The sequence below is a fragment of the Mustela putorius genome, unplaced genomic scaffold, assembly GCF_011764305.1.
Source record: "Mustela putorius furo isolate JIRA1106 unplaced genomic scaffold, ASM1176430v1.1 tig00003853_pilon_pilon_pilon, whole genome shotgun sequence".
Taxonomy (NCBI): Eukaryota; Metazoa; Chordata; class Mammalia; order Carnivora; family Mustelidae; genus Mustela; species Mustela putorius.
The window spans coordinates 29,858,931-29,878,444 of NW_025422005.1; the positions used below are offsets into that span (position 1 = coordinate 29,858,931).

Genomic DNA, 19,514 nt, shown 5'->3' on the forward strand with positions numbered 1-19,514 from the left:
TTGGGATGATATTCCTGGCTGGATGAGGGGACAGAATGGAGCAACAAGCAAACAATATTTTTGAGGTTGATGAAATCTGCCCTGCTAATCTACCTGAGAGGCTGGCTGGGGCTGGGCTAACCAGTCAAGTAAGTGGAATCATTGCAGAGAGACTGTGACTTTTGCCTTTGGGCAGCTGTAAATGTGGGGGAATGGAGCTCCATTTAGAATCTGGGAATCTCTTGGCAGTAGACAGTGTATGGGATTTACTCCATTATAGTATCTGCCATTGGGGGACATTCTCAGTTGGTTAACATTTCACATGTACTTCTGCCTGAGAAGAGGCCTGCCAGAGGAGCAGTTTGTTGGGCAATGGATGTACTGTTCTTGACTTGGCAGTAAGCCGTTCTACCTTACCAGCTCTTCTGCAACTGTCTAAGATTCACCAGGTCACGAGCTTCTGCTCTGCAAATGGTGGGTAACTCAAAGACCAGCCTCTTTCAGCCTGCTCAGGCTTACTCAATAACTTGGTTGCACTTTTTCATAATGAAGCTCCCACCTCTGTATGCTGCTGTCGGTCTGAAAACACTAAGCTGCGGCCACTTTTGAATAGGATGCTTTTTGCCTTAAGACCTGAACCCCAGTTTTTGGAAGTGCCCTAGGGAGGAGCTTCCTCTCTGACCTCAAGGGGAGGAGGAGGTCATTAGGAAGTGGTGGGTGGAGCCACGACTCTGTACTTCTGCTGTCTCTCTCTGCTCATCGCATAGCCCTTTGGCTATCTATCTCTGTTTACCTCGAAGCCTTTTTTGAGGAGCTGCAGAAGGTGCACGAGTCGCTAGCTGGACATTCTTTGGAATACCCTCCTTTTGGGTGGGGTCAGCAGACACAAGAGTACCATGTGGCCTAGTTACCAAGATGAACACGAGTTCAACGCCCACCTGGTTTGCCGCATGTGCTGTATGGGTTAGTATGTGAAGTTATTTTTCCTTGTCTGCGCCTGTGGATCCCAAATAGCTCCTGTTGTCATTGACTCATAGGAGTATATGGGTTTTGAAGTCTTGGAGGTGTTACAGCCTTTGTGCTTGTTAAAATGTGCTGGGGAATACACGGGTGCCCTACTTCCTGGGGAACTTCTTAAGCTTGTAGTGACTGGCAGTTAAGAGCCTGAGCTTTGGGTGTGGGACTTTTTTATAGAGGCTGAATTCATGCTCATGCTTCTTTTTGCCTGTATCAGGAAACCACTTTTAAGTTATGTTGCATAGTTCTAAGAGTCCAGGGTGTATTTTTAGCAGAAGTTGGTTGGTTACGGAGTCCACCTCTGAGCGGACTGGATGGGGGGTGGGTGGGAGGGAGGAGTCATGGCCTGGGTTTCCTCTTTCACTTGCTCTCTTCTGCCAGCTATGAGGAGGGAAGAGGGCTCCAGGATGGTCTGAGAATGGGACCTGGGATGGGACGGGGGACCTAAAGAAGAATTGCAGGCTAGGAGGAGTGTTGTGTAGGCTGTGGCTTAGGTTTCCCTGGATAAAGGACAAGAGTTCATTTAAATCATGTTCTGTGATCTTGAGCAAGTGGCCCAGGCTTTTTGGCCACAGATTTCTTTGGCTTCCAAACTGCAGGGTGCACAGACTTGGTGCTGGAATGAGATGTCAGTTCGTCCGTTCTTGGTAAAATGAAAAAGGTAAGGAGAAAGTAGTGTGCCTTTCATAAAAGGAAACTCATTTCAAGACCTGTCCTTTACTGTGATTGTCCTTCCTACTTTTCTGGTGTTAAAATGTCCTTTATTTTATGAAAGAATTTTTCTTACGTAGTAGTTTGGTTTTAGATTATCCCTACTTAGCAAAAGAAAAGGTTGACAGCTTTATGTTAGGTTTTCTGATTTATTTTGGAACACTTACTGGTTTGGAAACTCCTGGATTGATCATCAACTTTGATAATCAAAATAACTTTTGATATTATTTTCTTGAATCTCTAAAGCAGAACAAAATTGTGACCCAAATAGGCAGATTTTTCACTAAAATTGAAATAGCCAGCTATTTTATCAAGGGGAGAGAGCAGAAGAAATCTCAGAAGGGCTGTAGGAGAGCTACAGTTATGATTCTGTCTCCTGACCACTAGGCCAGTGCTGCCAGATATTTAAGTGCTTTGTGAGAAACAAAGGTGGTATTATAGTAATGTTTGGGGCACATGGAGGGGCAGGTTTCATCTGTTGTTGCCATGCCTGCAAGTCTAGCCTTCTATCTTTCTGGTATCATTGAGATTTCCTTCCTGAGATCTAGAGAAGAGAATCTTCTGCATCTGAAAGTGCTTGGAGATAAAAGGGCCCCTTTTCTCTAACCAACGGAGAAGTTTAAGGAAGTTTAGAATCTTTACTGAAAGTTTGGGGGCAAAAACATTCTCTCTCATCATACCCTGTTTAATCCCTCAAGGCAGAGTGGCCTAATGGCCTCTGGCATCACCTGTCTGCTTGGGGCTTCAGCCCTATCACTAAATGGCTAGATGAGCTAGGGGAATTGCTTGATCTTTCTATGCCTTGGTTTCCTCATTTTTAAAAAGGGGGTTTAGGAGCACCTGGGTGGCTCAGTGGGTTAAAGCCTCTGCCTTCAGCTCAGGTCATGATCTCAGGGTACTGGGATCGAGCCCCGCATCGGGCTCTCTGCTCAGTGGGGAGCCTGCTTCCTCCTCTCTCTCTGCCTGCCTCTCTGCCTACTTGTGATCTCTGTCAAATAAATAAATAAAATCTTAAAAAAAAAATAAGAACAAGGTGTTTTAAAAAAATAAATAAAAAATAAAAAGGGGGTTTAAATAGACCTAACTCAGAGTCATTATGAGGAGTACATGATATTCAAGCCCTTAGCCCAGTGTAAGCTCTGCAGGTGATTTTGATATGACTGGTTCACAGACTGGTATTTGGGAACCATTGACCTAGTCCAAACTCCAAAATTGTAGATGAAACTCAGATTCAAAGAGGGGAGCTGAGTGTTCTGTAAGGTAAGCATTGTAGACTAGAGGCCAGCAAATCCCAAGTTATAGACCTAATTGTGCCCCTGTGTCACTTTATCCCACTTAAGAGGGCTTCTTAGGGCTTGGATTTCGACATCTTTCAGATGATATTTTGAGGATTCTTAAACCTTTAATCTCTTTGCATCTGTGATTTAGCTTTTCTGATAATCTAATGAATATTCAAGAAACTATTGAGTTTTTCCCCCCTCTTCCCTTTGCCTTGTATGCCTCTCCCTCCATCTCTATGGCTCATTTCTCTCACGACCATGCTTACTCCTGGCTTATTTCTTTATTTAACTTCTGTTGTTTACTCTCAGATTCCCAGTAGAGCAAAGAATTGTCATTAATAAAGTTCCAGTTTGTCTGAGAAACAACACAAAACTTTAATTCTGCACTGAAATTTATAGAATTATCACCTTCCTAAACTCCCATTTCTCAGTGTTCACTGAGACATTCTAAGCCCACCAACCCTTGGTGATAGATGCCTGTCATGAACCCCAGTTACAGTTACAGTTTTCACCTCCCTTCTTCCTGTCATTACTCAGGACGATATTGTGTTGCTTTCTAATAATTTCAAGGGTTGGTGATTGATTAAAAGTCCATCACAGACTTGGATTTGAACCACAATTGTGCTACTAGCTAACTGTGTGACTTTGGGCAAATTATTAATAAGCCTTTTTGAGCTTCAATTTGAACTATAAAAATAAGAATACATAGTGTGTGCTTGGTAGATTGTGAGGACTGAGTCGAATACTAAATGAAACAGGCCTTGCACAGTGCCTGACGCAGAGTAAACACGATATCTAGGTCTGTCTTATCTCCCAGAATTGACTTATATATGTTTGAGGATAGGAATCATTTATAATTTTGGTGCCATTGTATATTTTTGGTAAGCACAGTTAATTGCTTGATCTCTATGTATCTGTCTTCCCCCCCCCCCTTCCTCCCTCCCTTTCTTCCTTCTTTTTTTTTTTTTTAAATATTTTATTTATTTATTTGACAGAGAGAGAGATCACAAGTAGGCAGAGAGGCAGGCAGAGAGAGAGTGGGAAGCACACTCCCTGCCGAGCAGAGAGCCCGACATGGGGCTCGATCCCAGGACCCTGAGATCATGACCCGAGCCGAAGGCAGAGGCTCAACCCTCTGAGCCACCCAGGTGCCCCCCTTTCTTCCTTCTTGAAGTATAGTTGACACATAATGTTATATTAGATTTGGATGTATGATTCAATAAGTTTATACATTCTTTCTCACCACAAATGTATCTACCATCTGTCACCATATGCTATTACAATATTATTGACTATATTGCCTGTGCTGTACCTTTGATTCCCATGACTTACTCATGGAAGTAAATGGAAGCCTGTATCTCGCTTTCCTCTTTGCCCATTTTGCCCATACCCCTCCCCCTCTCCCCTCTAGCAGCCATCAGTTTGTCTTCTGTATGGGTCTGTTTCTTCAGCCTCTTTTCTTTGAGCTTACATGAAGTAGTGCAAAGTCTTCTGGGTCCAGATGTGACAAGAAGAATTTAGGAAAGCTGTAACTGTAGTTGGGACATCTGAATGGAAATCCCTGCTCCTTACTGAAAAGCAGCCTTTTAATTATCATTTGGGAATACTTAGTCTGACTTTGAAAATACCATCTTAAAGAGTCCTTGTAGATACAACGTTGGTGCATAGTGGGCTTTCAGTATATATTTGTTAAATGAATGAGTATTCTTGAGTACCCATTATTTTCTTAAATGTTGGTTTAAAAAAAAGAGATTTATTTATTTATGTATTTATCTGACAGAGAGAGACATAGCAAGAGAGGGACACAAGCAGGGGGAATGGGAGAGGGAGAAGGAGGCTTCCCGCCAAGCAGAGAGCCCGATGTATGGCTCAGTCCCAGGACCCTGGGATCATGACCTGAGCCTAAGGGAGATGCTTAACAACTGAGCCACCCCAAATGTTGGGTTTTTAAGTAAACTTAAAACATGGTCTTGACTCTAAAGAGCTGAAGATAAATAGGATTTACACAGAGAGATATGTAACAATAGGTTTTATATGCTTCGTGTCAAGTAAAGTGAATAAACACAGGCACCTGCAGGCATCTAGAAGTGGCTGGCATAGGTGAAAAGATGTAAAGGGAGAAGCGGGACTTCAACTGGACCTTCTAAGGAGGCTCTAACTTAGATAACCCAAAATGAGGGAGACAGATATTCTGGTAGGGACAACAGAGACAAGAATTTGCAAGTTATGTTTGGAAACAATGATATCAGAATGACCCAGGTGAGTCATGCTGGGGAGAGCCCAAAGATAAAGTTGGAAGAGTAGATTATAAATTTCTTCAGGTCAGAGGCCAGGTATTTATTTCCTCCAACTACCTAACACACAGGGAATAAAAACCAGAATTTAATTTCAAAGGGTTATAACAGACAATGGAAACAAAGGACCTGGACTTGGTCTTCTGGGAGCCACTAAAGAATTTTTGAGTAGAGGGATGATATGGGCAAAGTGGTGATTTCGGAAGATAAGTTGAGATAGGCTGTCTCCTGTATTTCCCACAGCCACACCTGTCAACTGTTAGCTTCAAATCTGTAGCCTCAATTCTGCCTGCTCTTCTGAACTCTAGACCTAACGTTCCAACTGCCAGCAAGAAGGTCTGCTAACACCTCATTTTTCTTCTACTTAACTCAACCTACCCAACACCCAATCTATGCCTCCTAGTTTCCTAATCTTATGATAATACTCCTTCCAGTTGCTGGAAACATTAGGTAACTAACATTTATATATTTATTTTTTTAAGATTTTATTTATTTATTTGACAAAGAGAGATCACGAGTAGGCAGAGAGTCAGGCAGAGAGAGAGAGCGCGAGAAGCAGGCTTCCCGCTGAGCAGAGAGCCCGATGTGGGACCTTGGGATCAGGACCTGAGCAGAAGGCAGAGGCTTTAACCCACTGAGCCACCCAGGCGCCCCTTTATCCTCTTGTCTTAATGCTTAAATCAGGAAAGAACTTGCATATACTCGATGGGTCTGGGACGAAGGATCCTAAAAAAGGATCCTTTAGCTTTGGGGGCACAGTTGTTCCATAAAAACCCTTTTCTTTTTTTTTTTTTTTTTTAATTTTTTATTTTTTATAAACATATATTTTTATCCCCAGGGGTACAGGTCTGTGAATCACCAGGTTTACACACTTCACAGCACTCACCAAAGCACATACCCTCCCCAATGTCCATAATCCCACCCCCTTCTCCCAAACCCCCTCCCCCCGGCAACCCTCAGTTTGTTTTGTGAGATTAAGAGTCACTTATGGTTTGTCTCCCTCCCAATCCCATCTTGTTTCATTTATTCTTCTTCTACCCACTTAAGCCTCCATGTTGCATCACCACTTCCTCATATCAGGGAGATCATATGATAGTTGTCTTTCTCTGCTTGACTTATTTCGCTAAGCATGATACGCTCTAGTTCCATCCATGTTGTTGCAAATGGCAAGATTTCATTTCTTTTGATGGCTGCATAGTATTCCATTGTGTATATATACCACATCTTCTTGATCCATTCATCTGTTGATGGACATCTAGGTTCTTTCCATAGTTTGGCTATTGTGGACATTGCTGCTATAAACATTCGGGTGCATGTGTCCCTTTGGATCACTACATTTGTATCTTTAGGGTAAATACCCAATAGTGCAATTGCTGGGTCATAGGGCAGTTCTATTTTCAACATTTTGAGGAACCTCCATGCTGTTTTCCAGAGTGGCTGCACCAGCTTGCATTCCCACCAACAGTGTAGGAGGGTTCCCCTTTCTCCGCATCCTCGCCAGCATCTGTCATTTCCTGACTTGTTGATTTTAGCCATTCTGACTGGTGTGAGGTGATATCTCATTGTGGTTTTGATTTGTATTTCCCTGATGCCGAGTGATATGGAGCACTTTTTCATGTGTCTGTTGGCCATCTGGATGTCTTCTTTGCAGAAATGTCTGTTCATGTCTTCTGCCCATTTCTTGATTGGATTATTTGTTCTTTGGGTGTTGAGTTTGCTAAGTTCTTTATAGATTCTGGACACTAGTCCTTTATCTGATATGTCGTTTGCAAATATCTTCTCCCATTCTGTCAGTTGTCTTTTGATTTTGTGAACTGTTTCCTTTGCTGTGCAAAAGCTTTTGATCTTGATGAAATCCCAGTAGTTCATTTTTTCCCTTGCTTCCCTTGCCTTTTGCATTGTTCCTAGGAAGATGTTGCTGCGGCAGAGGTCGAAGAGGTTGCTGCCCGTGTTCTCCTCAAGGATTTTGATGGATTCCTTTCGTACATTGAGGTCCTTCATCCATTTTGAGTCTATTTTTGTGTGTGGTGTAAGGAAATGGTCCAATTTCATTTTTCTGCATGTGGCTGTCCAATTTTCCCAGCACCATTTATTGAAAAGGCTGTCTTTTTTCCATTGGACATTCTTTCCTGCTTTGTCGAAGATTAGTTGACCATAGATTTGAGGGTCTATTTCTGGGCTCTCTATTCTGTTCCATTGATCTATGTGTCTGTTTTTGTGCCAGTACCATGTTGTCTTGATGATGACAGCTTTGTAATAGAGCTTGAAGTCCGGAATTGTGATGCCACCAACGTTGGCTTTCTTTTTCAATATCCCTTTGGCTATTCGAGGACCCTTTTCTAAGGAACTTACAGCTCAGCTCTAAGGCAGGCTACCTGGTCTTGAGAAGTGCTTGTAATCATGTTGCCATTAGTAGTTATGCTCAGAATAGATACTTGGACCTCTTGCTGCTGTATTAGAAGTCTGTTTTTAGCTATTGGAAACATAGTAAGATGGACCAGTGTCCGTTGTGCCCGTTGCATCTTCAGGTCTAAAATAAAGGAGGCAGTAGAGTGAAAAGAAATCCCATGAATTCGCCTTTTCTTTATATATACATACACATGTGTATTTATATATATATACATATACATACATACGTACGTATACATATATATACATATACATACATATATATATCTCCCCAACACAGAGCTTGAACTCACGACCCTGAGATCAAGACCTGAACTGAGATCAAGAGTCAGATGCTTAACTGACTGAGCCACCTGACCCCCTGCTCCTTCTTTAAAATGTTGGTTAGTTTAAAAGGAAATTTGTTAACTTTTTGTTTTCCGTCTCTTATTTAACCTGTCATGGTAAACACATTTAACTTTTATAATAAAAAATTCTGAAAAGAAAAATAGCTAGGAAAACTTGTGTCTCTAGAGTGAGACTTTTGTAAAACTAGCAATGGTCATTCTTGGTTATGAAGGTACTAATGTAGTGAGGCAGAATGGGTTTGGTAGAGGTGAAATGTAGAGGGGCACAGCTTTTAGTTGGCTTTAATTTTGTTTTCACATAGTGGCTGCATGTTTCGGCACACAGGTGACACTTATTGGGGTGTTGGGGTTTTTTACATACTGGACTATTTTCTCCATAGGGGAATTCAGCTCTGATTTCATTCTGTGTGTTTCATTAGCCAGTCTTCTAATCATATATTGACCAGTCAAGAAAGTTTTTGTTTTTGTTTTAGGTCATATCCTGCAGAGCTGTAGCTGTTAGCAGCATTGGGAGATACAAAAAGTAAAGCATAATCTCTTTCCTTAGGAGTTAGTGATCTCATTGATGATGTAAGAATAAGCATATTAAAAGTTGAGGACTCCATATTATTATATAAGTGCTGATTGAGTGATTAGCATGGGAAGTACCATAAAAATTTGTAGGACAAAGAGACTTTTGAAACCTGGAGTTGTCAGGAGAGGCTGCCAAAGTAATTTTTCTCAAGCACACATCTGATCATGTTTTCTCTTATTTAAAATTTTTCAAAGCTTTTTCTTAGCTTCTCCTACCAATTTCTTAGTGGTAAAGTTTGGACTTACTAGCTTATAAGAAAGGTCATGATTGGGGTGCCTGGGTGGCTTAGTGGGTTTAAAGCCTCTGCCTTCAGCTCAGGTCATGATCCCAGGGTCCTGGGATCGAGCCCCACATCAGGCTCTCTGCTCTGCAGGGAGCCTGCTTCCTCCTCTCTCTCTCTGCCTGCCTCTCTGCCTACTTGTGATCTCTGTCTGTCAAATAAATAAATAAAAATCTTAAAAAAAAAAAAAAAGGTCATGATTTGGCCCATGGCATCCTATCTAGTTTTAAGTCTCTCCACTACCTAATACACATCCTGTCTTTCAACCATCCTTGATTCTGTGCACTTCTCTGAACATAAGCGCCTGGTTGTCTCCATGAATTTGCATTAGGTGAAATTTGCATGTAGTAGCTTTGTCCCTTCCCTTTAATTCTTCGCTAACTTCTCATCTCTTAAGGTTTTGTTAGACTTCCTTCTCTGGAAACTTTGACTAACTGCCCATGTGTCCCTCTCCTATTCAGGTAGCTTAACCATTTTTCTTCTGTTCTTGAGCACTCTATGCTTAGCTCTATTTATAGCATGTATCAAACTGCACTGAAGTTATTTCTTTTCTCTGCTAGACTGTCATCTATTTTATTTTATTATTTTTTTATAAAGTAGTCTCCACATCCAACATGGGACTTGAATGCATGACCCCAAGATTAGGAATTGTGTGTTCCATCAACTAAGCCAGTCAGGTGCCTCGACTGTCATCTCTTTTAAAGATAGAGACTGTGACTTTGGTATCTATTTTTTCTTTTTAAATATTTTATTTATTTATTTGAGAGAGAGCAAGGGAAACCATGAGCTGGGGAGTGACTTTGGTATCTATCATCAGAGTCAAACACAGGCTCTTCCAAACATGTAGGTCCTTAATAAAGATGTATTCAGGGGCGCCTGGGTGGCTCCGTGGGTTAAACCTCTGCCTTCGTCTCAGGTCATGATCTCAGGGTCCTGGGATTGAGCCCCGCATTGGGCTCTCTGCTCAGCAGGGAGCCTGCTTCTCCCTCTCTCTCTGCCTGCCTCTCTGGCTATTTGTGATCTCTATCTGTCAAATAAATTTTAAAAATCTTAAAAAAAAAAGATGTATTAAAAAAAAAGATGTATTCAAAGAAGAAATGAATGAATGAATGAGCTAGATTTTAAAAAGTAAACAGTATTTGGGGTGCCTGGATGGTTCAGTTGGTTGGGCATCCAACTCCTGATTTTGGCTCAAGTCATGATCTTGGGGTCGTGGGATCAGGCTCCATGTCAAGGACTATGCTCAAATAAATAAATAAAATCTTTTTAAAAAGGAGTAAGTAATACTTGTAGAGAGAGAGAGAGGCATGCCGTGAAGAGAAAATAGTGTGAGCAGTGTCAATGATGTAGATGAGACTGCAGTTGTAAGCTGATTCTCATTCAGTCTGTAGGTGACACAGGCTTGGAAAGGATAATGAAGATGTTGGATAATTGAATCAGCATCTAAAAATCTCAAAATATGGTGGGATGACAGTGCTCAAATCTAATAAAAATCCTGGCTTTGAATACTTGCAGGGCTCTATTAGGTGAAAGGTAGCCTGGGGCTCTGCGGCGGCTCGTGGAGTCACTCATGGGGCATAATCCCAGAGTTCTGGGATCAGGCCTGCATAGGGCTTCAGCCCCAAATCTGGCTCCCTGCTCAGTGGGAAGTCTGCTTCTCCCTCTGCCCCTCACCCCACTCTCTCTCTCTCAAGTAAATAAATCTTTAAAAAAAAAAATGTGAGAGGTAGCCTACACTTAAAAAAAAATTCTAACAGTTCCAAATGAGAGCCAGTAGGGAGAATTTATAAGGAAGCAAATTATGTCATATTTATAGAACTATTAAATTGATATATTGCCTTAGGAGTAGTGAATTCTCTATTTTTAAGTATCAGGAATATTATAGAATTGTGCAGGATTTGGGCAGACCTTTCAACCCTAAACAGATGATTCTTTGTTGTTGAAGGGAATCATGTTTCAGCAGGGAACAAGATTAGATAACTAACTCTAATTCCTAAATTAGAGTTATATAGTAGCAAGAGAGCACTATATAGTAGCAAGAGAGCACTGTTCCTTGCAAAGCAGGAAAAGGTTTAAGGCTGAAAAGAAGGATGTGAAATTAAGAGCAAAGACAGGGATGAGGTAGCACTGAGTGTCTATGAACTCAGAAATGTGAGTAGGTAGTACTGGAAGTGGAGAGAGTCAGCATTGTTTGAACAGCAGCTGTGCGGCTCTTACTAGGCAGTCAGAGGGGAGTGACTGGGCAGTAGGGAGGGAAGACCTCAATGATGTTTGTGAAGATTACTAGTGAACCAGAGTTATTTAATTCTGCCACTTTCTTCTGAAATGCTCCCTGACTTGGAGAAAAAAATGGAAGAGTTGAGCAGTGGTGGTAATTCAGATTCCCAGATTGTCATGGTGAACTTAGTGGTGGAAGGTTAGGCAGGTGACAGTTCCTGGGGTATTAGTGATGGCAGCTTTAATTGCTTAACTGTGATGTCTAGCGTAGACCAGGATAAGCTTAGATGCTTTTAATAAAAGGGATAAAATAAGAATGGAGTGATAAAGCTTGGGAATGATTAGGATGACTGTGTTTGAAGCAGGAATTCGTGACAGTGTGGTGGCTGGATATGAACTAGAGATGAAGTCAGTTGTGGATGATGCCAGAGGATGCGTGTGGAGATAGTAAATGTGAACTAAGTTGTTGGGAGGTTAAGGTAGATTTGCCATGTGGAGGAGGGCAGGCGCCAGGGAGTGGTCGATGACAGTGAGCATGATTTGAGCAAGATAATTAGGGGGGTGGCATAGGCTTCAAATAGAAGAAAAGGAGCAGGGCTGATGGATCATTGGTCTGGAAGTGCTCTGAGAATTGGCAGATGTGGGAGAAAGGGAGTCCTCTTCAGGATCAGGCCTTTGGAATAGTGATTCCCAAGTATTGGCAGTCATGTTTTTGTGAATGGGATGCACAAAACTGAGAATGGAGAGTATGCCTACAAAGAAGTGGCTCTGTAGGAATTATGAGAAGGAAGAGCTGGGGCAGGTGTGCAGTGGGTTAAACTGAACAGCTTTCTGGGGTTGCCTGGTTGGTAATGGCTGCTACGGAAATGGGAGCTAGGGGTGGAAACCGGAATGGAGCAGGAGAGGGTGGGGGAGCAGAGCACTGGTCTGACAGATCCATAAGTGAAGAGGGAGATGATGGAATCTCCGTAGTACGAGTGGCCCAAATGCCAAGTCCACTCAACCTCTTCTGCGGGTGGTGTTCACAACTTTGGCTTTTTGGAGGTTGCTTTGGGGGAAGTAGAGACTCATCCACTCTCCAGATTATGAAGCTAAAGAGACTTTGCCATGTCACGGTTTTTGAGGCTTATGATTCTGTCTAATCTATAAAGTGGCAAGATGGTCAGGAAAGAAGAGGAAGTTCAGACAGGCCAAATTTTCCCAGCAACATGGGTGTGTGGAAACTGTCTCCACGGTCCACAGAGAAGCTGGGCTGTGGATGAAGCAGGAGTAGGGGAACTTATCCGGGCCATGCTAAGCCAATGCCTTCTCTGTGTTTGCTTTACAGATGAACGGGACCGTGTTCAGAAGAAGACTTTCACCAAGTGGGTCAACAAGCACCTGATGAAGGTAGGACTCCTTTGTAGCTGCTGCCCCAACACCTCTGGCTGCACCTAAGCTGGATCTGTCAGTCCTTCTCTCAGAGAGTTCAGATTGCTTGTCATGTGCTTGATGCAGATACACATGTGACTTTTTAAAAATAACTAACATAGTCATAACCGTGTGGAAACTTGTACTGATCAGTTTCTTGGATAGGATAGTAAGAAATCCCATTACCTCAGAACATGAAGGTTGAGGGTACCAGGGGGTGATTCCTGGATTCAAAGAATACTTTGTTCCAGCTTTATAAATTATTTTATAAGCTCCCTTCTTTATTTTCATTTCTAGATCTGATTACTGTGTGAAGATGGGGCAGAGTGGCTTTTGTTCTTTATCTTTAAGTGCACAAATCTTAAATGTTTGGTTTAAGCTGTTTTTACATGTGTATTTACACCGTAAGCATCATGCAGTGTAAGACACAGAACACTTCCAGAACGGCTAGGGTTGGGGGAAGATTTTATTGTTTTTAAGTAGAGGAGAAACCAAGGCAGAGACATGTTAAAAGCCCACCTAAGGATAAGCAGTATGACTAATATGGCAGTCCAGATTTGAAAATAACATTTTTGAATAGTATATCATAATTACTCAAATACTTTACATAATTTTGAGTTATATTGATTACTGCTCTGGGAAAGGTCACCAGTGACCTCTTAATTGCCATGTCCAGTAGCCTAGTTTTATCTTCCTCTTATTTGGTTTCTCTACAGTATCTGATACTGCTGACTAACTTAATATACCTTAAAACCCTCTCTTATGTTGACTTCTGAACACTGATTTTTCCTGAATTACCTCTTTTCTCTTGCTTGCTTGTTTGCTTTCTTTCTTCCTTTCTTTCTCTCTTTCTTTCTTTCAAGATTTTATCTGTCCATTCATGAGAGACAGAGGCAGAAGCTGAGGGAAAAGTAGGCTCCCCAAGGAGCAGGGAGCCCAATGCGGGACTCGATGCCAGGACCCTGGAATCATGACCTGAGCCAAAGGCAGACACTTAACCATCTGAGCCACCCACGCGTCCTGTGAATGCCTTTTTCTTTCTCTGACTCCTCCATGTTGGTGTTCCCAGGGTCCTAACCTTACCCATTTTCTTGTTTTGTTCTCTACTCTTCTTTGGTAGTCTTGTGTTAGTCACAGGGATCATTTGTAGTGTGGAACACAAGGAAGCACAAGCAGAAAAAGTATGAGATGATCTCCTAGAATCTGGTGTCTGGATGGAACAAGTTTTTATTATGAAAGCTAAGTATTATCAGGCAGCTACTCTCTGTTTTTATTGAGGCCTTGTGTTTTCTCATTTTTATTTCTTTCTGTATGTCTCCTACATTCATTGCTTCTGCCATTGCTTGTGTGGTGGCTATCTCTCAAATGGTGATGTAATTTGTGGCTACAGAATTCTGTAGACACAAAACACAGAAAATCTGATTGGCTGGGATGTTCTTTTCTTCCATGGGTCCGGTGTCCATCTGTAGCTCAGTAATCTATGGCTAGGGAGATGGTTACATAAATCAGTATGGCTCCTGAGGGCCACTGTTTAATGGGGGCTTCTGGTGAGGGCAGTTTTCCAAAATACAAGATCTGGATATGGACATAATGATAGAGCCATTTCCTGTGTTCTTTCCTAAGCCAACGACAGTGTACTAGACACTTTCATCTAGATGTCACCCAGACATATCCATATTCAACACACCACAAATTGCTAAATATTTTCATTCATGTACTTAGCTATCCAAATTAGGAATCTAGAACTATTTTCAGGCTGCCCATCATCTCCCTTGTCATCAGTTCCAATCAGTCACTTCTAGCTCAGAAAGATGCTTGTACCTGACTTTTCTCCTCAATCCCCATGACCTCTGCTCTAGTGCAGGGCCTTTTCAGCTTGCCTTGATCACTGTAATAGCTCCTAGTAGGGTTTTCTGTGGTAATACTGATAACACAAATAGTAGTAATAGTTTATTGAGTGCTTACCATAAAGCTGACGTTCTGGACTAGGTCCTCAACATGGATTAGCTTCTTTATTGCTCAGTGAACTTATTCTGTAGACTCTTTCAATTTTCCCATTTTATCAATGAGGGCAATGAACTTTAGAGAACTTAACTTCTTCAGGGTCACGCTACTAGAAAGAGGCAAAACTGAAATTTTAGAATTCAGACAACCTAAAGTATAGAACCTGTGTTCTTAATGTCTGCAGTAATGGCCTGGCTTCTGCCTGCCTTTCCAGGCTCATAGCATCGAATTTCCCTTTTATCTCAGGCACTTGGTGAACCATGTGCCATGCTAAGAGCCATGTGCATGTTATTTTACAGCTGTATCCTTGCTCATGCTGCTCCCTCTGTGTGGAGCCTTCTCCAATCTCTGTTCTGCCTATGTAACCCCAACTGAACATGACCTCAATAAATACTTTCCTGAATCTTCCATATGGGAGTGACTATCCTTTTCTTATGCCCTCACCGTATTCCTTATGTACTTCTGTTATAGCACTTGTATACGTTCTATATCTTTCTGTTAATTTTAACTTGAAGGCAGATACTGATACTGTGTCAGGATAAAGTTAGCATCAGGATAAAGAGAAGGGAAGAGAGACAGCGAGAGAAAATGGCTATTTCCCTCTAATTCCTTCAAGATGTACCATTTGCTTCCAGTTTGATGACACAGAACTCTGTCATGATGCAGACTCCTTGACAACCTGGTTTCAAGCCCCCCGGCTTCATTTGCAGGCATTGTCCTCTATGTAGCCTGTGCTGGGCCCACATGAGATAAGTCACTGCTCCCTAAACACTGCGTGCTTTCACACCTCTTTGCGTATTCATCTCTTGCTCCCTAGAATGCACATCCCAATCTCCTCTGCCTGGCCATCACCCACTTACCCTTCAAGGCCCATGTCCGATATCACCTTCCTGGGAATCTGACCTCTGATCCTCAGACTAAATTAATCTCAACTCTGTCTCTTTTCCACACCACTTTGAAGTGATGCCTTGTGTGTTCATGCGTTGCCTCCCCTATCAGCATGCTCACCGAGGGCTCAGACTGTATTGTACTACTTCCTCTACCATATACTGCACCACAGATAGGAGAAATACCCAGGATTTGTTGCCATGAGCAAATAATATTTCAATAGTGTTTTATAGCTTACAGAGCACATTCTTATCTGGCTTGATTCTAATGATAACTCTGAAGGCAGTAAAGGTATTTTACTCTCTCAGTTTTCCCAGCTAAGGAAAGTGAGAATTTGAAGGGGTAAAGTGACTTTCCCAAGATCATACGGCTAGTGAAGGAGGGAGCTAGGGACCACTCATGAGTATTATGATTAAAATTACTTGTTCTTTCTTCTAAAAATGCCCCGAACTTACTCTTTTGTGCCTCATCTCTAACAATTGGAAGATTTGAATTTATCCTGAGTCGGGCTGGTCTCCTTAACTTTGTAGTTGAACACAAATGCCCTGGCTCTCCGCTATTGCTGGTTGGATTTCTGCCTCAGTGCTGCGTGATGACAGGAGGCCCAGGGAGGGAGAAACGAGATGAACACAACAGAGCATTGTTAGAAATTGGAGGCCAGCCAGAGCTTTACTTCAGTCCCTGGCTATTTTTCCTCTCTTCTCAGACCCTCAGCCCTAGAGTTGTGACGGCTTTTCTCATCTTGGGATATTTTAGAGAGAGGGATTCACGGCTAATCAGAATCATTGCGCCATGCTGGCAGTCTTTGAACTTTGTACTGAGAAATAGGGACCGAGATTTGTTTTTTTGTAATCCAGGCATCCCTTGCTGTGCTCCCCAAGTACACCCAGATTAATGTGGCCATTGGCAAGTAGATGGATATGAGATCAAAGCAACAAGCCTCTCAAGCTCTGGATTCAGTTGACCTGGGATCTCTTGGATCCCCAGCTGTCTCCGTGGGAAATAGTTTGTTGTGGCTTAGCAAATTAATTCCTCTTTATTAGTCAAGAACATTGTTGGTCCAATCTTAAAAGAGGTTTTTTTTTTTTTAAGACCACTGACATCTGTAATATATAAATAACCTAATTTAGAACACAAGCCTACAAACTGAAGTGTTCTGGACATATGCTAGAACAGTCAGAAAGAGAAATCTAGAGGGGCACCTGGCTGGCTCAGTCAGTGGAACTTGTGACTCTCATTCTTAGGGTTGTGGGTTTGAGCCCCATGTTGGGTGTAGAAATTATTTTAAAATGTAAAAAAAAAAAGAGAGAGAGAGAGAGAGAGAAATCTAGAGTTTTATTACTTAAAAAATTTTTTTTTAGTTTGGTTCTGTGTGGGGCTTGAACTCACAACCACAAGATCAAGCTTGGCATGCTTTACTGACTAAGCCAGCCAGGCACCCCCCAAAATCTAGTTTTTAAATGAGGTTTTATTTAAATATTTATATCATGTCCCTAGGTCCAGGTAGCTGATAAAGTTTATGCCCTCAGAGAGAACTCCCAGAAAGGATGAGAGAACTGAGCACTTGAGTCCTTAAGGAAGAGAAATGCTTTCTCTGATCAGTTCTTGTTGACTTCAGAAGGTATAGGTAGAAAGGAGAGGCCAGTATTTAGTCTAGCAATCTAGAAGCTACTGGTCTTCCTGGAATTTCAGTTAAGAATTCTAGGTAGGTATACAGGAAAAGTTTTCCAACTCCGAATTTTTACTCCAGACCTTCTCAGCTTTTCTGTGTGAGGCTCCCTAGTTGGACATGAATTGGTAGGTAGCTGTAGTGATCCTGGGTACTACTGTTCTGCCATAGCCTTGAGACAGCTCACCTTAGCACTGCATGGACTTTCACACGCCTTTGCTTATTGGCCTCTGTGTGAAAGGTCAGAAGGAGACTGGCAGTGGATTTTCATTTAAGGATTGACAGAGTAGTGCTAGTGCTGTTTAGACCCAGAGGGAGGAGCATTGGCTTTTGTTGTGGTGGTGGTTCCCGTGCCTGGATCTGAGTTTTCAGGACCTGATTTCACTCTAGACACCTCTCAACCCCTACTGAAAGTTTTGGGCCTACCTTTGGACTGGATTTTCTATTCCCTGCACCTAAGCACCCTCACTGCCTGTTATAGAAAGCTGCCCTTTGTGGATTCTAGAATCATCCTCATCTTCAGAGACCCTTTGTGAGTCAGGTGTGGCAGGTGTCACTCACTTTTAGTTTCAATTTAAGGAATTCTCCAAACAGAGAGACAATAAAATTCTTACTGGCAAAGAGTCCCTCTGCTCATCCCAATAAGTTTCCATCCTCTACTGATTCCCTGCATTTGAGCATCGTTTTTTCACAGGCAAAAAGTCTGGGACAACTGCACTCTGTTTTTTAGCATTAACATTTCCACTTTTTAAACATTTTTTAAGCATTAGTATTTTTAGCATTAGCATTTAAGCTTTTCCTTGAGGATAAATTTAGCCACTGAATCAATATGGAATTCCCCTCTTACAGTTTAGAAATCTACAAATTCAGAAATCCATTTAAAGTTACTAGGCTCATTCTCACTTACTCTGTACCTTTTATAAATGTAGATGAGAATAAACAACATATTCTTTTCTTTAAAACTTTCTCCTCTGACCTGTTTATTGCTCTTCAACATAGTTTGGGTCAAGGACCTAGAGCTGCTTGTGTTTCTTTTTAAGTTTTAGAGGAAAGCTTTTCTTGATGTGGTTTGCTACAAGTGTCAAAGAATACCAAGTGGCAGTCCTTGGTTCTTTTTGGAGGAGAGGAGGTCCCCTTAATATGTTCTTTCTACCCTTCTGGCATCATGGAGGCCTTGTGAAGGGAAAGAACACTGAACTTGGAGTCAGGAGATGGTGACGGGACACTTCCCAGCTCGATGATCTCACACAGGCTACTTACCTTCTCCAGGCAATGCTTTCTCATCTGCCACCTGTCTCCTTGGGCTAGATTCTGATTCCAAGTACTTACATTCCAAGTACTTAATTTATTCCTTTCGCTAAATCCACTCAGAAGTTGGGGGAAGCTGTTTGTTTTTCTATAACTTCACATTAATATTTTATTTATTTATTTATTTTCAGTAATCTACACCCAACATGGGGCTTGAACTCACGACCTCAAGATGAAGAGTTGCATGCTCTACTGATTGAGCCAGCCAGGGGCCCATAACTTTCAAGTTAATCTTTATCTTCGCTTATTAATGTGCAAGAATTGAGGAGGACTGGCCTGGGTGGACTTGATCCCTCAAAATTTAGTCACCCCCCATTTATTTATTTATCTATCTATCTATCTATTTATTTTTAAGAAGATTTTATTTATTTATTTGACAGATAGAGATCCCAAGTAGGCAGAGAGACAGGCAGAGAGAGAGGAGGAAGCAGGCTCCCTGCTGAGCAGAGGTCCCAATGCAGGGCTCGGTCCCAGGTTCTGGGATCATGACCTGAGCTGAAGGCTGAGGTTTTAACCCACTGAGCCACCCAGGCACCCCTCATTTGTTAATTTTTTAAAAATAGCTTTTTTGAGATTTAATTCACATATCCTACAACTCACCTATTTAAATAAATACAGTTCAGTGACTTACAGTATATTCAGAGTTGTGCAACCATCACCATAATCCATTCTAGAGTCGCCTTCTTAGCGCAGTGGGCAGCGCGTCAGTCTCATAATCCATTCTAGAACATTTCATCACTCCAAAGGAAACCCTGTACCTTTCAGTCATCCTGCCAACCCCCACATACCTTCCCCCAGCCCCAACCACTAATCTACTTTCTGACTCTATAGATTTGCCCATTCTAGACATCCTTTATAAATGGAATCATACACTATGTGATCCTTTTCTTTGTAACTAGCTTCTTTTACTTAGTATAGAGTTTTCAGAGTTCATCCACATAATAGCATGTATCAGTATTTAATTGCTAAGTAATATTCCATTGTATGGATGTCCCACATTTTGTTTATCTCCAACAAATACCCATGCTATTCTGTCAAGAAAAAGATGAGTCAACCACTTCAACTACCCGGGTCTTTGCCTGTTTGCACTCCCTCTGAAAATCACTGTCAACATTAGTGAATGTCTC

At 41.9% G+C, this 19,514-nt stretch overlaps 1 protein-coding gene across 31 annotated transcripts in view; it reads left to right on the forward strand.

The window, feature by feature from the left end:
* MACF1 (microtubule actin crosslinking factor 1) overlaps positions 1-19,514 on the forward strand; it is a 337,337-nt gene that overhangs the window by 114,309 nt on the left and 203,514 nt on the right. For 30 of the 31 annotated variants that reach the window (XM_045064242.1, XM_045064247.1, XM_045064244.1 and 27 more), the window contains exon 2: positions 12,436-12,497. In XM_045064242.1, coding sequence (XP_044920177.1) covers positions 12,436-12,497 — 62 coding nt within the window. Of the gene's footprint in view, positions 1-724; positions 943-12,435; positions 12,498-19,514 lie in introns of those variants that run through there. The other variant, XM_045064255.1, reaches the window with a different exon arrangement.